The sequence below is a fragment of the Lagopus muta genome, chromosome 28 (genome assembly GCF_023343835.1).
Source record: "Lagopus muta isolate bLagMut1 chromosome 28, bLagMut1 primary, whole genome shotgun sequence".
NCBI lineage: Eukaryota > Metazoa > Chordata > Aves > Galliformes > Phasianidae > Lagopus > Lagopus muta.
Genome location: NC_064460.1, coordinates 2,545,760 through 2,567,538, shown reverse-complemented (window position 1 = coordinate 2,567,538; position 21,779 = coordinate 2,545,760). Strand labels below are relative to the sequence as shown.

Sequence of the window (21,779 nt, the reverse complement as noted above, 5' to 3'; positions counted from 1 at the left end):
GAGCGGAGCTGAGAAGCCGCCGGTGCCGTCCGCACCCCCGAGGCTGCAGCCACCATGAGCGAGTGACAGCGGGGAAATCGCTCCGGTGCCCAGGTAAGGGTGGACCGGGACCCCCGGGAACACCACGACCCCTCCGATGGGGGCTTCACGCCCGGCTCCGTGCATCCCCGACGGCGGGACGGCGGGGGGGTTACTTCTATCTGCCCCAAGGCAGCACCCGGAGTGCACGGCCCCAGCTGGTCCCCCCTCCCCCGGTCCGTCTGCCTCCCAGCTGAGGTCCCACAGCCGGATCGCGACCCCCCCCCCCCCGTTCTGCCTGGCAGTGGATCCGGCTTCCCCATCACGTCGGGGCTGAGCCGATGCTCGTGCTGGAGGTGATGGAGGTGATGGGGATGCGCCCCAGCTGACAGCTTTTGTTCCTCAGCTCTCGGATGGGGACCCACGAACTCTTCCCATCCCCACCTGCAGTGCTGCATCCCGAAGCCAGGCTGAATTTAATGGATGAAAGCACCCCCATCTTCCCCTCACCTTTCCAGGGGTCCAGGGATGCCCTTGAGCGGATTCCCCTCCTCCAAAATCCATCGCATCCCCTCTTCTCTGTCCTTGCTTGGCTGAGAAGGGGACTGGGACCAAGACTGAGACCAAGAGTGGGATTGGGGCTGCAGGAGCTCCTGGGTCCTGCACTCGGTGACATCAGTGCCCCCACGGCCATCCCATGGCCACGCTGGGGCTGGAGGAGCAGCATCTCTCAATGGCAGCTGCTGTGTTTTCTGCACGCTGTGTTTGTGTACAGCTGGACCACATCCTGCTGAGTTCCTGGGCAGGACGCAGCACAGAGCTGTCGAGTAAATTCTAATTTTCGTGCTCCTCCTCTGGGTGTTTTGTCCCTCCTGCTCTGCTCTGTGATGAGTTTTGCGCCTGGTTTTCACACCAGCATCCTCCCAGGACCCTTTTCCCCTTGGGTTTCTTCTGCTTTCAGTGGTCCAGATTGAGGTCAGGGTCTTCACTCCAAGGGCTTTGCAGTTCTTTGTCCTGAACTCTTGGAAGCAAGGGCTGAAATCCAATTCCTGGTCCTGCAGGAATGGAATAGAAGTGGAACCCTCTTATTTTGGGAGCTCAGTGGCTGAGAACACAGCAAGAGAGCGAGGAGCACGCAGGAGAGCTGAGCCATTGCAAACTGGAGATTGAGTTTTAGTTGGAACAGGCTTGCTCCTGCAGTGGGTTTTGTTTGGTGTTTGGTTCGGATCAGATGGGATGGAGGCATCCAACACCAAAGGTGTCCAAACAAAGCAGGCTGGAGGGCTTCCCTTCCCACAGTGGGCTCCCAGTTCTCCTTCTTCTCATTGAAAAACTGGGTAGCAACCACAATGATTTCATCAGGCAGTTCCCTCCTTGTCTACTTTATTATTATTATTATTATTATTAATATTCTGCAGGAATAAAAGTGAGAGCAAAGTCTCCAAAACCGCAAATTGGAAACCGTTCCCTTTCTGCAAAGGGGCGCAGAGAGCAGCGCTGGGGCTCCCAGCCCCAATGCTTTGCTGGCGGCGTCACCAGGACGCAGGCAGGAGCAGCTCCATCCCAGATGTTCCCTCAGCACCTCCCCACAGCAGATTTCAAAGCATCTGATGGTCTCCCATCCTACTGCTCCACCTGAGAGCTCATTGGGGCCGCGCGGTCCTCCTGGGATACGGCGGCCGTGCGCAGTCATTAACACCCTTAATCCGGCCCCACCTCTCGTATTAAAAGTGGGATTTTCCACGTGGGGCGGATGGGGTGGCGGAGGCAGGGTTTGGGCAGCGCACTTTCGGCGAAAGCTGCTTAGATGTTAAGCTTTATGAAATGAATCGGGCACGGCGACAGGATCTGAGGGGCTGACGGACGCGAAACCGCGGCTGCTTTGTGCTGTGAGGGCAGAGGCGAAGGATGTGCTGATAAAACGTGCTCAGGTTGGAGGAGATGGGGAGGTCAGGCTGCCAGCCGAACTCACAGGGTGAGAGTAACCCCAAATAACCCCAAATTACCTCCGGTAAGTTGAGTTGCTAAGAAAGCCCCTAGGAAAATCCTCCCTTGCTGCAGCATGTTGGATGGGAGACGGAGAGCTGATCACTGCCCCTTCATGTTGTCCAAAACTCAACCTTCTAGGGAAAATCATACCTGGGGTGCTGCGTGCCCCATGCTGCGACAATGAGCCCAGCCTAAAACCCACTGGAGGTAATTGTAGAGACAGGCAGACAGATGCTGTAGGCACCACCGGTGGACAGAAGGCGGTCGGTCCCTCTGGGGGGGTGATTTTGGTTCCTAATGGACCCCGTGTTCCTGCTAACATCTCCTGTCCCCCCGCTGCAGAGCTGAGAGATGACGAAGGCGTACGCCAAGCCCAAGGAAATGGCAGAGCTGGTGGGCACCCAGGGCTGGATGGACGATGCGCTGAGCTCCAAGGATGAGCTGAAGGCAGAGAACGGCAGGCAAGGGCCTTTCGGGTTGGTGCCGGGCTTGAACGAAGAGCACGACAGCATTGAGGAGGAAGAGGAGGAAGAGGATGACGGGGAGAAGCCGAAGAGAAGAGGACCAAAGAAGAAGAAGATGACCAAGGCCAGGTTGGAGAGGTTCAGGGCTCGGCGGGTGAAAGCCAACGCTCGGGAGCGCACACGGATGCACGGACTGAACGATGCCCTGGACAACCTGAGGAGGGTGATGCCCTGCTATTCCAAAACCCAGAAGCTGTCCAAGATCGAGACGTTGAGGTTGGCCAGGAATTACATCTGGGCTCTGTCAGAGGTGCTCGAAACGGGGCAGACTCCGGAAGGAAAGAGCTTCGTGGAAATGCTCTGCAAAGGTTTATCCCAGCCCACCAGCAACCTGGTGGCCGGCTGCCTGCAGCTGGGGCCGCAGACCTTATTCCTGGAGAAGCACGAGGAGAAGACCCCCGCGTGCGAGTCGGCCATTTCCAGCCACTCCTTCGCCTACCAATCCCCAGGGCTGCCCAGCCCGCCCTACGGCTCGATGGAAACCCACCTGTTGCACCTAAAGCCCCCCGCCTTCAAGAGTTTGGTGGATGCATCTTTTGGGAACCCCCCCGACTGCACCACTCCCCCTTACGAGGGTCCTCTCACGCCGCCCCTGAGCATCAGTGGGAACTTCTCCTTGAAGCAGGACGGCTCTCCAGAGCTGGATAAGCCCTACGCCTTCATGGCTCACTACCCTTCGGTCAGCCTGGCTGGGGCACACGGACATCCCACCCACTTCCAAAACGCAGTGCCCCGCTATGAGATCCCCATAGACATGAGCTACGAGTCCTACCCTCACCACGTGGCCGGGCCTCAGCTCAACGCCATCTTCAACGAGTAGCAAAGCAAAGTGGGAGCCAAACTCTTGGCGCGGAGATCGGCCGCATTGAGGAGCTCCTTTTTTTTTTGATGGGACACAACCGGAGTGAGGAAATCGCTGCTATGGGGCAGTGTGGTGGACTCCTGAGCAATCAACCCCATGGGACGTGCCCCATGGCCTTCCCATCCCCTCCCGCTCGTGTCACCGTGCTGCTGTTCACAGCCACCCCCAGGAGTCGTGCAAACCCTCCCTGAGAGCGCTGCAGAGCCCCATGCCTCCACTGAACATCACACCTTTCCGTGGGGGGATGTGGGTTCAGAAGCAGCCCTGGCTCTGAGGAGTGATTGTATCTGTGGGTTTTCTCCCCCAGAAGCTGAACCCGTTTTGGGATGGAGGAGCCTGGGGGTCGTATCCCCACTCCCCGTCCCCCAGTGATGCTCGTGGAGGAGCTTTTTTCTCCCCACAGCGCTGCCCAACTCTGCTCTGTGGGATCCTGCTCCACAGCTCTGGTTCACCGCATGGCCCCAGCTCCATCCTTGGGGCAGTGGGGTGCTGTGTGCAATGTGCCCTGCACCAGGTGGGCTCCAGCCCGTGCCCCTTCCCCACACCCCACTGGTGCTGAGGTTCCCCAATGGGTTCTCAGGACTGCCTGCAGAATCCAATGGGATTTTCCCCTCCACGATGCTCCCCACCCAACGGAGAACCCCACCATCGTGATCCGGCCAGGCTCGCACCACCCTCAGCTCCATCCCAACCTCAGGGAGCAACAGAGGCAGACGCAGACTCTCGGGGCAGAGAGATCAGCCACAGCGTGGGGCTCTTTCTATAAGAGATGCAACCAGAGTGATGGCGTCGTGGGGCCAGGTGGGAAACTGCAGAGCATCATTTTAGGACTCCATGCTCCTCCTGAACATCATTTTAGGACTCCATCCTCATGAGCATCACTTTAGGACTCCATCCTCCTCCTGAGCATCACTTTAGGACTCCATCCTCCTCCTGAGCATCATTTTAGGACTCCATCCTCCTGAGCATCATTTTAGGACTCCATCCTCCTCCTGAGCATCACTTTAGGACTCCACGCTCCTCCTGAGCATCATTTTAGGACTCCATCCTCCTGAGCATCATTTTAGGACTCCATCCTCCTCCTGAGCATCATTTTAGGACTCCATGCTCCTCCTGAGCATCATTTTAGGACTCCATCCTCCTGAGCATCATTTTAGGACTCCATCCTTATGAGCATCACTTTAGGACTCCATCCTCCTCCTGAGCATCATTTTAGGACTCCATTCTCCTCCTGAGCCCCACTGCTCGCTCGTGGTGCCTCGGTTGTGATGTGACGCCTTTATGGGTGCCCATATCTGGGCCGAGCCCCGACCCTGGCTGTACCTGAAGACCTCCAGCCCAAAGAAGTGCATCTTCTTCTTCCCCCCCTTTTATTTATTATTTACTCTGGGTGCAGGTGATTTATTTCCTCACCCCCCCCTCCTCTTCCTTTCCCATCTCCATCCCGGCTCGTTGCTGGGGGTTTGCATCGTGTTTTCTGCAACTCTGGGATTATTTATTAGCCATTATTTATTTAATTTATTTCCCCCCCCCCCCCTCCTGCCCCGATGATCCGTTGTCCGTTGAGCAATCCCAGCCCTCAACCCCAGGGTTACCCATCACCGCGATTGAGCTCTGCATTTAATGCTGATACTTCCTGCCCTTCGGAAGGTGCCCAGCAGCTCCCAGCTCATCCCTGATTATTTCTGTGAGCAATAACTTTGAAGGCTATGCAATACTTTGTGTTCTTCACCAAAATCCAGGCCGCTATTTTTCAAATCCCATCGGCCTGGTGAGCCCGGCTGGCCAAACCTCGCCGTCATACAGAGGCGTTCTGTATTGAGGTGGGAATTTGGAGGTCCCTGTCCACCAACCCCCCTCCCCCCCCCCAGCCCCTCCAGATCCCTTTTGTACGGAGAGAAAATGTTTATCCTTTTGTAAAGAAAGCAGAACCGGGTTTTTAGCTCAAATAATAAAGTCATGGTCTTGTTTGAAGCAGCATCGCCCTGGGGGCTGTTGCTTTCCTTGTCAGCGTGGTGATGGGGGGGGGGGGGGGACCGGTGGGAGGTGTGATCCCAAAGGTGAAGTGTTGGGGTTATGGAGGGGGTGGGAGCTCCTTGAGTGGGGGGTGGGCTGGGGTGAGGATGGGCCCAGGAGGATCCCCGGGGGGGGGGGGGGGGGATAACAATGGGGTGAGGGGTTCTGGGTGCTGCTGGGGTGAGGATGGGCCCAGGAGGGTCCCCAGGGTGGGGGATAACAATCGGGTGAGGGGTTCTGGGTGGTGCTGGGGTGAAGATGGGCCCAGGAGGGTCCCTAGGGGGGGGGGATAACAATGGGATGTGTGGTTCTGGGTGGTGCTGGGGTGAGGATGGGCCCAGGAGGGTCCCCAGGGTGGGGGATAACAATCGGGTGAGGGGCTCTGGGTGCTGCTGGGGTGAAGATGGGCCCAGGAGGGTCCCCAGAGGGGGGGGATAACAATGGGGTGAGGGGTTCTGGGTGGTGCTGGGGTGAAGATGGGCCCAGGAGGGTCCCCAGAGGGGGGGGATAACAACGGGGTGAGGGGTTCTGGGTGCTGCTGGTGTGAGGATGGGCCCAGGAGGGTCTCGGGTGGGGGGGAATAACAATGGGGTGAGGGGTTCTGGGTGATGCTGGGGTGAAGATGGGCCCAGGAGGGTCCCTAGGAGGGGGGATAACAATGGGTTGAGGGGTTCTGGGTGGTGCTGGTGTGAGGATGGGCCCAGGAGGGTCCCCAGGGTGGGGGGATAACAATGGGGTGAGTGGTTCTGGGTGGTGCTGGGGTGAGGATGGGCCCAGGAGGGTCCCCACAAAGGGTGGTGATGGAGGGGTGAGGATGGTGGCACCTGACTCCCAGCTCTTCCCCATGGCTCTGTCCCTTGTCACCTGCACTGGGGTGCTCACAGGGCGCTCAGCTCACACTCGTGTGCACATCCACACGCATGTAGGGTGGCACACGGACCTGCCCATGCACACCCCACCTGCACTGCCACGTGCAGGCAGCGCTTTGCACGGGTCCTCTTGCACTCTCCCATACAGATCTGCACTGGTGAGCACACGAGTGTCCCCCCCCCCCCCCCAAATCCACACTCAGGGTACATTGCACTGATGCTCAGCGCGTTGCTCCCGCATCCCTGTGCCCCACAGCTGTCCCCAAAACCCGCAGCAGCTCCTGGCCGCCGTGGGGACATCTCCTCCCTCCATCCCCCAGTGTGGGGCCGTGCCACGTGTCCCCATGCAGCTCTGGGCCTCCCTGTCCCCCCCAGCCCCACGCCGGCTGCTGCGCTGAGCCCGATGGGAGCCACTGAGTGTCACATCCCTGCAAGCTGCGCACGGTGAGGGGCTCTCCGGGGGGGCCAGCAGCTGCAGCCTCTCTGCAAAGGGACGTGTGATGGGGGATCTCCTGCGCCCCCAACTCAGAGGGGGACATGGGTGTGCGTGGGGCGCACAGCAGGGATGGGGCAGCACAGACATGGGGTGGTTGCAGAGGTGAGGATGACCTTCCTGGTGCGGGTGCAGGAATTACGCACACGTTTTGTCACACAGCGAGACACGGATCTGCACGTAGGAAGGGATGCGGGCACACGTGTGTGCACATGTGTGTGCACACTCACAGCCTCCTGCACTGCTGTGTGTTGCACACATGTAGATGCACGCGTGCACAGACCCGCAAACCTTCCTTACCTGTGGTCCTGGGTCGTGGCAGAGATGCACATGCGTGTATGCACCTATGCATGTGCATGCACACACATGTGCTCATGCATGCACACACCTGTGCACATGCATGCATGCACACAGCCAAACAGACACAGACATGATCCTATGTGACAGCCACCCCTGGAGATGCAGCAGGGAGATCCTTTGGGTGCTCCTTTGGGTGCTCCTTTGGGTGCTCCTTTAGGTGCTCCTTTAGGTGCTCCTTTAGGTGCTCCTTTGGGTGCTCCTTTAGGTGCTCCTTTGGGTGCTCCTTTAGGTGCTCCTTTAGGTGCTCCTTTAGGTGCTCCTTTGGGTGCTCCCGGAGGGTCCCACCCCCCAAACCGCCCCTCTTCCCCTATGGGGTGGCTGTATAATTTCTAAGCCTCTGTAAAACCCGGCTTTAAAAGCTGTAATTCTGATATTGTTTGTAATCTGATAACGCCGTGAGCCACTGAGCTCCTAATGTGGCCAGCTTGGGAAACCACGAGGATTTTCCCACTAAGCCGAAATATCAGACTGGTTCTCGAGTTAATCGTCTTTCCCCCCCCCCCCCCAGGGGGAGGTAGAGAAGGGACAGCAGATTTTGGCAGCTCGGTCAGCGTGGTCCCATGGGTGAGGAGCTGTGCGTGGTCCCCAAGGGGACACCGTGGTGGCACTGAGGACAGCAGCCGGGTGCGTGGGGTTTGCTGGGACATTGGCTCAGCACGGGCATCAATTAGGTTAAATGGGGTTAAAATGGGGTGGTGCAAAGCTGGGACCGTGCGTGGCACAAAGCACCCAACCCATCCTTGTTGCTGTCTGAAGGGAGAACTTCTTCCTTCCATGGTGCTGGAGGTGGACGTGTGGTTGGGTAGAGCCCCCCGATCCCCTCTGCCCGGGATCTGAGCTGCAGACGTGTCCCCAAATGGTGGAGGATGCCCACAGACCCAAAGGAGGTAAAGGCACAGGGGTTTGGGATCAGATCACCCCCAGAGCAACCTCATTCCCATTGACCTGAGGGCATGGAAACCATCCATATCTCCTCAGGGCAGCACTCTCCAACCCCATACATGCCTGTTGTTACCTCCCCCCATGCCTTATTGGGGGCCAGGAGATCGGGGCAAAGCCAGCCCCCTCCCCATATCCCCACAGCCCCACTGAGCTGGGCTGGTCCCCATATCCCACAGCACAGCGTGGGGAATTCACCTAAATCCCATCGCTGGCTCCATGAAGCCCCTAAGCTCCACGCCGTGCTCCAGATCAGCCGTGCTTCAATCTGTTTGCAAAGCTGTACAGAGTGTTTACGCAGCGGGGCCGGGGCCAGGGGATTAGGGCCGGCGTTCCCCCAGCATCTGCTCCATCCATCCTGCATCTGGAGTGTCCCACATCTCCAGAGCATCCCACGTTTCTGGAGTATCCCACATCTCCAGAGCGTCTCACAGCTACAGAGCATCCCATGTCTCCAAAACATTCAGCATCTCTGGAGCGTCCCATGTCTCCAGAACATCTCTCATCTCCACAACACCCCACATCCTGGGGCCAATCCACATCCCAGAGCCATCCCACATCCTGCATCTGGAGCATCCCGCATCCCTGGAGCAATTCCGTATCTCCAGAACATTCGGCATCTCTGTAGGATTCCACAGCTCTGGAGCATTCCACATCTATCTCCACAACACCCCACATCTTGGGGCCAACCCATTTCCCAGGGCAATCCCGCATCCTACATCTGGAGCATCCCACATCCCCAGAACATTCAACACCTACAGAGCATCCAAATCATCCCCTATCTCTGTAGCATCACCTATCTCCAGAACCTCCCCCATCTCCAAAACACCCCACATCCCAGAGCCATCCCAGCACAGCCACCTTTCCCAGCCCCATTGAGAGTGGGGATCACCCTGCCACGGGACCCAGGGAGCTCTGAAGATGCCACGGATCCACCTGGCACCCTGGGGAACGTCCCTACCAGAGCTCAGCTTGGCCTTTCCCCAGCCCTGGTGGGGCTGTCCGACCTTAGGATGCTCTGGATGGGTGTGCAGGATAAGGAGGGACCAAACCCCACCTCCCACCCTCATATGGGGCGCTCAGATCTCATGCTTGAGCCACATAAGACATCTTTTGGGTGCCACCAGGGCTCAGCTCTGTGCTCCCCATAGAGCAGCACGCATGGAGCAGCCCCAGCCCTGGCTGCGAGGCAATGCAGGCTGGCACGCGCTGCCCAGCACACCCACGTTCCTTTTCCCCCCCCCCTTTTTCCTTCTTTTTGTTTTCAACAATACTGTTATAACACAAGTTCAGGAACCTCCCTGCTTTAATCCCCACCAGATAAACTAACAGCGGAGAGATTTGGAGTTATTGACGAAGTCTTGCTGCTCGGGTGAGATTAGAGCTCTGCTTAATCTTGTAGCAGGAGGGCTTGGGGACGGTTTAATCAGAATTTGTACAGGAATAATCCTGTCTTTAAACTCGTCCCCATCCCAATCCCCCCCTGGTTGCAATCAGGGGGCGGCTCTCTGATGAAGAGCCCCCAAAGGGGGGGGGGGAGAGAGGAAAAAAAAGGGGGGGTTTCTAGGCTCATCCCACAGGGATGCATGGAGCTGAGGGGAGGTTGGAACTCAAGGCTTTGCACGCACCCCTGGGTGCATCCCCCATCCAGATGGGGAAACTGAGGCACTGAGCTTCAATGTAGGGGGGCAAAGCACAGAGTTTGGGGGTTCGTCTGGGCAACGGGGCCATGGAGAACCCACCAAGGGACCCCCAGCTCCAAGAGGAAATAGAAAGCACCCACAAACCAGCATGCATCCATAAGGCCGTGCGTTTTGCTCCCCAAACCCAACCTGGTGCTGCTTCCTTCTCCCCTCCGTGCCTCAGTTTCCCCCCCCTTCTTCCCCCCCGGGGGGAAATAGGGAGCACCGCAGCCTCTGCGGCCGCTTTTGTGCACCGCTGTCCCTTTCAGGGAGCACAAAGACGGGACCCGGCGGCACAGATGGACCCTTTCAGAGGGGAGAGCTCTCCTTTCTCCGTCTGCCACCGGGCTCTGCCTTCCGTCGCAATCCCCCTTAATTGAATCCGCACTTTCATAGCTCATTACCCCCCTGATGGATTGGATTAGCCCGGGCTGCGGCCCGCCGGCCTCAGCGGGGAACAGTTGGCTGCTCCGCGTCCCCATGGGGTGTCCCTCACCGGGGGGGAGGACGGGGGGGGGGACGGACATGGGGAGAGGGGACACAGTCAGCCCTGGCCGTTGGTCACAGCTCACGGCAACTGCTGTGGCTCTGCAACGGCTGCAGACAGCTGTGGGTCAACAGCACCGGGAGCAGCATCCCATCAGTGTGCCTGATCCACACCCCCTGCTCTGTGCTGGGAGGGATCGGGGGGGGGGGGGGGGCGGGATGCAGGTGGGATGTAGGGGGGATGCAGGGAAGATGAGTGGGGGATGAAGGAGGGGTGCAGGAGGATCAGGAGGGATGTGGGGGGGGGGAGGGGTTCAGGGAGGATATGGGGGGGTTGCAGGTGGGATGTAGGGAGATGCAGGGGGGGATGCAATGGGGAGTGGATGGGAGGTGCAGGGGGGATGCAGGAGGGATTCAGGGAGGATGCAGGAGGGATGTAGGGGGGATGCAGGGAAGATGAGTGGGGGATGAAGGAGGGGTGCAGGAGGGGTGCAGGAGGATCAGGAGGGATGTGGGGGGGGGAGGGGTTCAGGGAGGATATGGGGGGGATACAGGTGGGATGTAGGGAGATGCAGGGGGGGGATGCAATGGGGAGTGGATGGGAGGTGCAGGGGGGATGCAGGAGGGATGTAGGGAGATGCAGGGAGGATGCAATGGGGAGTGGATGGGAGGTGTAGGGGGGATGCAGGGAGGATGCAGGAGGGATGTGGGAGGGGGGGGAGGGGTTCAGGGAGGATATGGGGGGGATGCAGGAGGGATTCAGGGAGGATGCAGGAGGGATGTAGGGAGATGCAGGGGGGGATGCAATGGGGAGTGGGTGGGAGGTGTAGGGGGGATGCAGGAGGGGCGCAGGAGGGGTGCAGGAGGATCAGGAGGGATGCGGGGGGGGGAGGGGTTCAGGGAGGATATGGGGGGGGATGCAGGAGGGATGTAGGGAGATGCAGGGGGGGGATGCAATGGGGAGTGGATGGGAGGTGCAGGGGGATGAAGAAGGTGATGCAGGAGGGGTGCAGGAGGGGTGCATGGGGAATGCAGGAAAGGTGTAGGGGGAATGCAGGGGGGTGCAAGAAGGATATGTGGGGGATGAAGAAGGGATGCAGGAGGGATGCAACGGGATGCAGGGGGGTGGCTCTGAGCATCTCCGGACCGTTGCTGCCCTCACACTGTGGCTGGAACCGAGCCTGCAGCTGTGAGAAGTGATGGAGAAGAGGGAGCTGTGACCCAAACGCCTCCAGGATCCCGGCACGCGTCGCTCCCCGCTCACGCTCCCATATGCGCTAACGGCCGCGCTGTGGGGCTGCGCTCGTTAACCCGGCGCTGAGCGCAGCCCCCAGCCCAGCTGCCAGCGATGCCCCCTCAGGAGGGGCTCTGGGTTTGCAGCCCAGAGGGAAACATTAGCTGTGAGAGGAGGATTCGTGGTGCCCAGAGCCTGGCAGCAGGATTCAGCCCCTCTCCCACATCCCCCAATGAACGGGGGGGAGAAGGGAGCACAGCCGCTGGGTCTGTTCTAGGATGTTTAAAGGAACACCTGAGCTTATTTGGGGTCATTTCCTCTACTCAGGGCAGGGATAGCAGCTTTCTGAGCCCCCCTCCTGCTCTCCCCATGCTTGGGACAGCATCTCCCTCCTTGGCGCAGAGCTGAGCGTTGCAGCACAGGGCAGAGCGCGGGGTTGGTGCTGGGAGGGCAGGGGGCTGCTGAGGGGGCATTTCTGCCACAGCACCGAGCATAGAGAGCAGGATGGCAGGTGGCTGCATGACGTGGGGCTCTTTGCACGGGACAAGAAGAGAGGAGGGAGGCCTCCGAGGTGCCGCGTGCCCAGATGGAGCCCCAGCTCTGACATCTGATCGCCGCCGAGAGAACAGCGCCCGCGGCGTAAATGGTTTATCCTGTCCCCCTCTGCATCCTCATCCTCTTAGCGCAGCGCCGTGCCGGGCAGCCCTGTGGGCTGTGTGTGACCAGATGTGGTCGGAGTCCCATCGGGGCAGTTAGGGCCGTATCGCTTACGGAAGGGGATTAAAGCTCAGCGTCCCGCTCCCCACGGCCTCTGGGATTAGGATGCCACACACAAACACACACAAGCAGGGCTGACAAGGAGCTGGGACCCTCCTCATCTTCACTCTGCAAAGCTCCCATGGGGACGGTGTGGCACTCAGGGTCTGGCTGTGGGGTGTAGGGGTGACCCATGGGGTGTGGGGCAGACCCATGCCAGCATCGTCCCTCAGGAGGACAACCTTCCTGGAGGCCTCTTGCCCACGTTTGGAGCCGCTCAGCTTACCCAGGGGAATCATTTGGGGATGCAGACACGGTGCCCTGCTTAGAGGTGCTCACCGCATCCCGCAGCCCCTCTGCATGATGCCCGTCACCTTTGCGCATCCCCCAAAGCCGCATGTCAGGGCTGCTCTCTCAACCTCGCCTCGCATAACCCTGACTGTAGGAGGGGGCACATCTGCCAGGCGAGTTTCTGTGGGGCACCGCGGGGACGGCCCCGTTCCTCCTGGGTGCAGCCCCCCCGCCTCCCCCACACTCCCTCTCAGCCCCACATCCCCGACTGCGCTCAGGTGGGGGATGCGGCCGCGTGTCCCCCCCGAGATTGAGCATCGTCCCCATCAGACGCAGCTCTGGGGGGGCCCCGAGTCCCCAAGCTGGCAACAGATGGCTGGAGGCAGCTTGCTGACACCTGCCCCTCCTCTCCGCCCTGCTCCTGCCCTTCCCTTTCTTCTCCGCTTGTTTTGTTTCATTTCCCAACACTTTCTGGGGGTTCCTCTCCTCTCTGCAGAGTCTGTCCCCAGGGCGGGGAGACGGGGAGGGATGGGGTGGCCCTAAGGAAGGTCTTGGGGCCCCTTCCAGCAGCGCACAGTGTGCCGGACCCCAATGGATCTTCAAGGTCCTTGGCCACGTCCCTATGGATGCTGTGGGTCAAGGCTGGAGCAGGGACTGTGCCCACACTGACCCTCTGGCTGTGCTCTGCTGCTGGGTGTTATCTGCAGCCTTCAGGTCCAGGCTGCCAGCTTCCAGACGAAGCTGATTCCCAGGAACGTGCCCTCCTCCTTCCTTCTTGCACCTCCGGAGTCTGCAGCAACAAGGGAACGTCCTCCTGGATGCAGCCAAAGTGAATAGCAGCTCCCCAGCATCCCCCAAGCATCTCTCAGCACTTCACCCCATCCCCATCGCGGCAGAATGGGAGCGGGGTGGGTGAGCTGTTCCTGCTGGGCTTTGCCTCCGTTCACCCCAGAAACGGCTGCAGGGAAATCAGCCCTGGGTGCCCTGCAGCTGCAAAGAGGAGAGCTGCAACCTCCGCGGTGCTGGGATCCTGCTGGATGGACAGGGAAGGGCAGTTGGGCAACACGGGGAGGATATCTGAGGTGGGCACGTGGAGGATGGGGTTGGGGAGGAGGAGCTGGGTGCTGTGCCAGGGCAGCCCTGCGACAAGCAGCCGCCACCAGCTGCCTCGACAGCTCCACCAGAAAGCTTTAGGGTGAGCTCCAGCAAGCAGATACGCCGGGCATCATCATCCCCCTGCGCTCTGCCCTGTGCAATCTGCCCCCTGCAAACCCACCCCAGCAGGAGAGCATCCCCCCGCAGCTCCTGGGCTGCTGCATGCGTCCGAATGCATGGCACAGAGCTGGGGAAAGAGAGAGAGATCCAACCCCCCCAACCCCGCACCCGGCCGTCCCACCCCCCCAACGCTCCCCAGTGCATCCCTATAAATCACGCTCTGGCATGCCCCCCTCCCCTTCGGCGGGGTTTGGGGGGTCACCTGTGACCCCTGGCAGATGGCGCGGGGACGCCCAGCCCTCCGCCAGGAACTGTTGCAGCCGCCATCTGTCGGGCAGCTCCAATCTCAGCAGTGCTGCCCGCCAGAGCAGCATCCCCACCCTGGGACCCCCGTGCTGCTGCAAAAGGGGGGAGGGGGGAAGGATGTAAATAGGGGGGGGGGGGAGGATGTAAATAGGGTGGGACACACGCATACACACATAAAGTTGCCCTGCTGCTCGCGGCTGTCCTGCCAGGAGCACCCGAAATCCTAAGGAGAGGAGGAGAGGGTGTACGTGTGAGGCTGAGCACGGGGAGGAGCGGTTTTGAGGGGGCTCAGCACAGTTTTTGGGGTCTTTGTCAACCCCAGGGTGTGGGGGTTTTGTGGGGATATGGGGGGATGGAGTTACAGTAGGTGTTGTCTCCTTTGGACAAGCTGCACACGGGGCTCCTGGGTTTGCGCTCTGTGCTGGGGGGCACTGGGGAGAGCTGGGGGTCTCTGGGGAGAGTTCAGCTGGGCTTCAGTGCAGGCAGCCCCCAGTTCCCCTGCGATGGTCCTTGGGGAGGGGATACAGCCTCAGGGACACAGCTTGAGGGACACAGAAGCTCAGAGGGCCCCAGTGGGGCAATTCCTTGGGGCAGGACCCACTGGAGCAGGAATTAGCCCGTTAGCACCCAGCTGGCTGCATGGCTGGGAGAAAGAGGGGTGGGGGACAATTTTTGGGGTGCTGCTCCAGATGGGTGAGCAGCACGGAGGCCCCCAAACCCACCCTGACCCACAGCAGTGAGGAACTGAAGGCGTTTCCTTCCAGCCTCAGTATTTATTCCACTTGAGGTTGCTTCTGTCCACTGCAAATCCCTCGCAGCTCCCCGGCTCTCCTGCTGTCAGCAGGCAGTGCCACACTCCATGGCACCGGGGCTGCCACCTCCATCCCCCCACAGCCTCCATATGGGCTGTCCTGCTCCACACAGGTCCCGTGGCCATCCGTCTCCTAGGGCAGGATCACTCCTGCCCCATATAGGGGGCCGTGCTGTGGGGCTGCCCATGGCCCCGGAGCAGAGGGGCTGCAGACGCCCCGTTCCTCCTGGCCGGGACGTGGATGGGCTCAGGGTGAGATGACATAGGCAGTGGCGATGTATTTCTTGCCATGGCCGTAGGTGGACTTGGTCCAGGTGTAGGTCTGGATGCTGACGCTGTGGCCACCCAAGCTCAGGTGACATCTGTGGGGACATACAGCTCTGCCCCACACCATCGCCTCCATAGGGTGTCCCCACGCCTCCAACCCCACCCCAAAGCTGAGGGCAGTGGGACCTGGCTCAGCTGCTCCATAGGGTTTCCCAAATCCAGAGTGGGACAGGAAGGCGCCGCCGGCTCTGTGGCCAGAGGACAGACAGACGGACGCAGTACTTACGCCCTCCCAGGTCGGGCAATGAAGCACAATGTGTAGATGCCAAATTCAAACTCGGGGCTGCAGCCGATGAAGGCAGAGCCCACCTCCTTGTAGAAGCCGTCCCAGCTGAACTGCAGCCCCAGTACATCAGGGTAGGTGTCCCACTGGAAGCAGCAGAAAGGGGTTTTGGGATGAGATCCTCCATAGCAGGGCATGGGAGCCAAGCAAAGCCTGGCTGCACCCCAAGCAGGTCACTCCCAGCCCCACATCTGCCCCATTCGCCCATTGCAGTGGGATCTGCCCACCCTGCTTCCGTCCCAAGGTCCCTATACGGGGACGCAGCAGGCTGAGTAGCTCTGCCCCACATCCTGGGGGTCTTGGGATGCGGCTGATGGAGTGGGGTCAGCGCTCCCTGCCCAAATCCTGCATTGCCCCATGGCATGGCTCACCGGCCCATCAAAGTTGTGGCTGAAGTAGTTGACCAGTCCCTGCTTTTCCAGGAGGTAGAAGCGGATCCAGTTGTGAAATCCACTCACTTTCCCTTTCTTAATCTCCCCTAAACACAAAGGAGAATCGAGGTGAGCCGGGCACCCTCACCCCAAATCCCCCAGCTTTGCCCCCCTTAAACCAGGGATGTGCTCAGATGGGGCCGAACGCCCCAAATCCCAGCTCTGCTCCACTCTGCCTCCCCCAACCCAACCCAAATCCCCCATCCAGGACCCCGAGGAGCCGCCCCACGTTCCCCATCCTGCTGGGGTGCGCTCCACCTGAGAAGACGTGCTCGAAGCCGCTGGAGTCCTTCTCTCCATCACCTCGGGAGTAGAGCCCAAACCACATCTCCTTCAGATCCTGCAGGAATTCCTCCTCGGAGCCGTAACGATCTGTATGCAGAAGGAAGGAGCTGCTGGATCAGCACACGGACCCCATCACGGCCGGCCCCGGCCTTGATCCAACGCTCACTTTTTTGATGGAGGAAAGCAAAAAGTTTCTTCATGAGCTCTGTCTTCATCACCTCCCGGAGGAAGACGTTCTGCTCCTGCAGCTCCTCGGCCGTCACCTCCTCCTCACGACCCGTCGCCCTCTGGTAGTTGTCCAGCAAACGGATGAAGCTGGCATAGGTGGGTTTGGAGAAGAGCTTCTCGTTGACGTATGCGTAGAGCCTGGGAGAGAGCAGGACGTGAGCTGGGGAGCAGAGGGGTAGGGAGGCCCTATAGAGGGGTCCGGGTGGGCTGAATCCGTGGGTTGAGGTCAATGGGATGAGGTTCAATAGGGCCAAGTGCTGCGCTTGGGTCATAGCAACCAGCCAGGAAAGACATGGAGGTGTTGGAGTGCATCCAGAGAGGGGAATGGAGCTGGGAGGGGTCTGGAGCACAGATGTGATGGGGACTGGGGTGGTTCACTCTCAAAGGGAGGATCAGGGGTGACATTATTGCTCTCAACAGCGCCCTGAAAGGAGGTTGGGGTGAGGAGAGGATGAGAAATGATGGCCTTCGGTTGCACCAGGGGAGCTTCATGTTGGATATTACAAACAGTTTCTTCTCCAAAAGAGTGGTAATGCATTGGCATGGAGTGCCCAGGGAGGTGGTGGGGCCACCAACCCAGGAGGGGACAAGGAATGGCAAGGATGTGGCACTTGGGGACGAGGTCAGCAGGCATGGGGGGACGGGCTGGGGTTGGACCTCGAGATCCTGGAGGTCTTTTCCAACCTGAATGATTCCATGATTCTCCAGCTCTATGAGTTGAGACCCCAAGTGAAAACCATCCCTGCCCCCAAGCCCAGCTGTTGGGGTCCTGACCACGGCATCCCCTTGGAACCATAGAATCATTAAGGCTGGAAAAGCCCTTTAAGACCATCCAGCCCAACCTCCTGGCTGTGCACTGGTGAAACACACTCACGGCTCGGGGGAGTGATCCTCCTGGAGCCCCGTTTGGTCGGGGTCAACCTGGTGCTGTGGGTTGATGGTGATGTCTTTGGGTTGAGCCTTGTTGTGATCCGCCCCATAGAGCTGCTCGGAGACGTGGAGCAGCTCCTCATCGCTGATGGCATCGTGGCTGCTGGAGAAGTGCTCTGAGGAGAGAGATGGGAGCTGGGGGGCATGGCATGACCCCAGAGCATGGAGGGCTGCTCCCAGCCAGCACCAAGCCCTCCTTTTTGGGGTAGAAGCCCTCAGGTGCGATGCTGCTCCCTGCAATCCCTGTGGGGTGACGCTGCTCACCTTCAGCACGTCTGTGCACCGCTTCCTCACCTGCACAGAGCCAAGAGAAGAGCTCAGGGTGAAGGAGCTGCGCCCAGCACCGTGCACCCAACGGCAAAGCAGCGCAGGAGGATGCATTCAGCCCTCTGCACCCCATTGCTGGGTGCTGCCCACCCATCCATGCTCACCCTCCCCGCAGTGCTCCAGGTAATCCCAGCAGCAGCTGTTGCGGCTCCAGCAGTCGGCGTCGCAGTGGCACTCATCCTCGTGGCTGTAGGGTTCCTCGCAACGTCCCCTGCAGGAGTCGGGGTCCGTGTACAGGGCTTTGGGGGAGAGAAATAACAGTGTGGTAATGTGGGGCAAGCCAGCAGCCCTGCTCCATCCAGACCCAAATCCGGGAGCGGATCTTCCTTCTGGGTCCTGGTGGACAGCAAGGAGACAAGGAGACAGCATGGGGACAAAGGGACAGCATGGGGACAAAGGGACAGCATGGGGACAAAGGGACAGCATGGGGACAGCCACACTGGGGGTGTGCAGGGGGGAGAAGAGGAGCTCTGGCTGCTGTGGGGCTGAGCAGCCCCTCAATCTGCAGCATCCCAGTGCCCAAAGTGCTGGCTGTGCGCCCTGACATCATTCCCTCCCCATTTTGGCAGAGCAAAACGGACCAAGCTCCACGGCTGGAGCTTACTCAGGAACCTTTGGGATGGATGAGTTGGGTTTGGATCAGGTGAGTCCTCAGGACAGCTTCTCTGTGGTCATTCAGCTACAGAGACATTGCGGCCACTTGGCACCAGGAAGCGCCTTCCTGGCTCCTTCATTCATCCCTGCCCTGATTCACCCACTAATGCCCGCCTCAGCCCATGGCCCAGAGCAGCACCGCATTCCAGACGCCTTTATTTGCAATTCGCAATGAAAACAGGGGACTCCTTGCTGAGCTATTTACACCATCCGTGCATCATGCAGCTCCATTACGCACCTAAAATTAGAGCTGAGCCTCAAGCTGTGCTATGAGCAGCGCCAACGTCGTGTCCCAAAAGGACGAGGGGCCCTCGCAGGGTGCTGTATGGCACCAAGGTGAGAGACAGCATTGGCAAATCCAACCTCTGAGTGTTGCACTGAGTGATTTCTCCCTCCAACCGCATCCATTGCTCTGCTGTTGTGCGTTTCGCCCCAGTTCTGCTGTTTTGGAGCTGCCAAACTACAGGGGGTGGTGGGAGGGAAGAACAGCTCTGCCTCAGCACCTCTGGTTGTGCACTGCTGAGTGCTGCTTGGCTTCCTGGGGTGCTCCTGGAGGAGATTCGCCCGTGGTTCTACTTCGTCCCATCCGGTGGTTTGAGGTGAGCGCTGCTCCATCTGCCCCCAGGTCACCCAGCTGAGCAGGTCTGGAGCCCCAGTGGGGATGAGCAGCAGCAATCCCCGTCTTGTTTCCATCCCTCTCACTCCCAAAGCACCAGTGGGGATCAGTCACCCCGAATGACACATCCAGGCTCATTTTCCAGCTGCAGCCATGGAGGGATTGCACAAGGCAGGAACTGCCCACGCGTGGGTCAGCGCTGAGAAGTTCCCTGAGCGTGTTATGGCAAAGCCCAGCACTGGGATGCACTGCAGCTCAGCAGGGCTGGGAGCTGCACAGAGCCTTCAGAGAGAGCTCAGCATCGGCCGTTCCCTTCCAAGGCTCAGGTGCAAGAAGAGCTGCAGCATCCCAGGCTTTTCCCTGCAGTGGGATGGCTGCAGGAGGGTGTTTGCTCACCAGGTTTGAACCTAAAAACAGCCATAGGGCAGCCTGCAACTCTTCATGGTTACGTTAGAACTGCTGGAACACTCTTTGGGGAGAAGAACCAAAGGGAGAGCTGGCAGTGCTGAAGGAGGTCAGGAGGAGAGGGATGTGTCCTGCAGTGCTCAGCATCTGTGCATCTGTGCAATGCTGTGCCCAAAGGATGCTGTGCCAAAATGCTGGGCCCAGAGGATGCCGTGCCCATTGGGATGCTGTGCCCGAATGCTGTGCCCAAAGGATGCTGTGCCCAGGGGATGCTGTGCCCATTGGGATGCTGTGCCCAAATGCTGTGCCCAAAGGATGCCGTGCCCATGGGATGTTGTGCCCAAATGCTGTGCCCAGAGGATGCTGTGCCCAAATGCTGTGCCCAAAGGATGCTGTGCCAAAATGCTGTGCCTAAAGGATGCTGTGCCCAGGGGTTGCTGTGCCCAAAGGATGCTGTGCCAAAATGCTGTGCCCAAAGGATGCTGTGCCCAAAGGATGCTGTGCCCAGGGGATGCTGTGCCCAAAAGATGCTGGGATCTGTGTGGACAGACCCGGGCTCGTCCTCCTGCCCTCATCTCTGGCCCATCACTCCCCTACACAGGACTCAATCTTCCTGCCCTCCCCCGGCAGAATCCTCTCCCGACGGTTGCCAAATGAGGCAAGTTGAGGACAGATGTGGTTTTGGCAGCCAAATCCTCAGGATGGCCCCCAAACGACGGAGTCTGCATTGAGTTTGTGCCAAGATCAGTGGATACTCTGCCTGCATGGAGCCAAAAAGCCCTTCAGCTCCTCAGCCAGAGCCGTGCTTCCTCACGAGGGTCATTAATCAGGATGAGAACGTGGTGACTCCTCACGGGCAGCCCAACGTGGAAGCAGCTCCTCTTACACCTTGGCCTTGCAAAACTCCTCACTGCTCATCCTGGGTTGAGCCGCCTGCTCCTGGAGCGTCAGACACAGCTCACAGCATCAGAATGGTGATGAAACTCCTTTGCTCGAGAACAGACCACAGGTCCACGCTTCATCCAAGAATGCAGCAGCGGCAGCAGCTCATCACGTGCGGCGTGCCGATGAGCAGAGCCAAAAGCACGATGCTCAGGCGCTGCTCCTTATTGCAGCTGCCATCCCTGCCCATGCATCCTTTAAGCCCTGCTCTGCCCCATCTCTCAAACCCTTTTTTTGTGCATTGCATTGCATTGCATTGCAGCTCCTGGCCATACAGAGCGGGGCCGAGCCCTTTAACTCACACCAACAGCTGCAAGGATGATCCCCGAGCTCCACAAGCACCTCTTGTGTGACCGATGATGGGGTGACCAAACCCGCTGCCACCAGACCTGTCCCACAGGTGCTGCCTTGTCGACCCGGGATGCTCGCAGCTCTGGAAGCTGCAGGCAGTTCTGGTGATGCAAAGGGAGGTGATGACAGCTTTCACACTGCTTTGCTCACTGCCCGAGGTGTGAGCTGGCTCGAGGTGAAGCCAGGTGAGAGCCTGGGGTGCTGGGAGCCCCAAAGCATCCTGGTGTGCTTCCAGTCTGAACGCTGGAGCTGTGCTGGTGTGGCTGTGCTGGTGTTGCTCTGTGGCTGTGCTGTGCTGTCTGGGAGCTTTGGCTGGTGCTTGCCGTGGGCAAAACATCCAGATTCATGTTGTGCCTCGCAGCCGCTGGGCTCCACCACCCCCCATCCAGCAGCAGGTTTGTGGGTAAGGAAGTGGAGAAATCGCCCTCGTTGCTCTCCCAGGATGAAGGAGCAGAGGGAAGGTGGGTTTGCAGGAGGAGAGCACGGCAGCGTGCCCAAAACCCAGCCAAGAGAAGGACAACCCCCATTCCATCACCAGCAGAAACCCCAGGGAAACCCTCCAGCGTGGAAATATCCCCCACTCTTTGGGAAAGATCCGACCCCATTCCAAGCACCTGGTGCACCCTGAGCTCCCCACTCCCCAAATCCCCCCTTCTTTCAGCCCAGTGCGGCCCCCTCCCCACGCAGAGCTCTGGTACTCACAGCCCAAGGCCATTCCCACCCAGAGGAAGAGGATGAAGGCCTTCATCATCCCGGTGCTTCGCAGCATCTCAGCTCTCTGGCAGTAACGTGGGTGCTGCTGAGCTCTCCCTGCTATATGCGGGTCCCCAGAGCGGAGGGAGGAGCCTGGTGAAACCAAGGACCTCACTGCAGGCTGCACCCCAACTTCACCAGAGCTCATTACGTGTGTGTCCTAATTACAGCCTGCCCAGAGTGGGAGGAGGGCTGGTAATTCCAGCTCCTGGGATTGCTCCACTTCTCTGTCTGCACTTCCCCAGGGTGACGGTTGTGGAGCAAAGGGAAAGCATCTTGGGGGGGTTGGGAGGGGGGGTCCTCACCTCCAAGGGGGATCAGGGCAGGTATTGGTGTCACTGCATCCCCGCATCCCCCTGCCTGTGCTTCCCCAGAGAGCCCCGCCACCAGCCCTGC

The 21,779-nt window shown here is 59.5% G+C and overlaps 2 protein-coding genes across 2 annotated transcripts; one reads left to right on the top strand and one right to left on the bottom strand.

The window, feature by feature from the left end:
• Nucleotides 1-2,358: 2,358 nt before the first annotated feature.
• Nucleotides 2,359-3,351, top strand: NEUROD4 (neuronal differentiation 4). Its single transcript, XM_048928655.1, has one exon. It carries the CDS (start codon nucleotides 2,359-2,361, stop codon nucleotides 3,349-3,351), a length of 993 nt encoding a protein of 330 aa, XP_048784612.1.
• An 11,582-nt stretch (nucleotides 3,352-14,933) lies between these two features.
• ENDOU (endonuclease, poly(U) specific) lies at nucleotides 14,934-21,491 on the bottom strand. Its single transcript, XM_048928632.1, has 9 exons — nucleotides 21,333-21,491; nucleotides 17,767-17,901; nucleotides 17,600-17,629; nucleotides 17,280-17,451; nucleotides 16,344-16,543; nucleotides 16,151-16,264; nucleotides 15,833-15,939; nucleotides 15,405-15,547; nucleotides 14,934-15,213 (listed from the first exon to the last, which is right to left on the bottom strand). The coding sequence occupies exons 1-9, from the start codon at nucleotides 21,397-21,399 to the stop codon at nucleotides 15,099-15,101; spliced, it is 1,083 nt and encodes a 360-aa protein (XP_048784589.1). The 5' UTR covers nucleotides 21,400-21,491; the 3' UTR covers nucleotides 14,934-15,098.
• Between the last annotated feature and the right edge of the window lie 288 nt (nucleotides 21,492-21,779).

Coding starts and splice junctions, on each gene's coding strand:
- NEUROD4 (XM_048928655.1), top strand. CDS start 2,359: ATGACGAAGGCGTACGCCAAGCCCAAGGAAATGGCAGAGCTGGTGGGC.
- ENDOU (XM_048928632.1), bottom strand. CDS start 21,399: ATGCTGCGAAGCACCGGGATGATGAAGGCCTTCATCCTCTTCCTCTGG. Junction 17,902..21,332: donor GGTGGGAATGGCCTTGGGCT/GTGAGTACCAGA, acceptor TCTCCCCCAAAG/CCCTGTACACGGACCCCGAC. Junction 15,940..16,150: donor CTTCGAGCACGTCTTCTCAG/GTGGAGCGCACC, acceptor CTTTGTGTTTAG/GGGAGATTAAGAAAGGGAAA.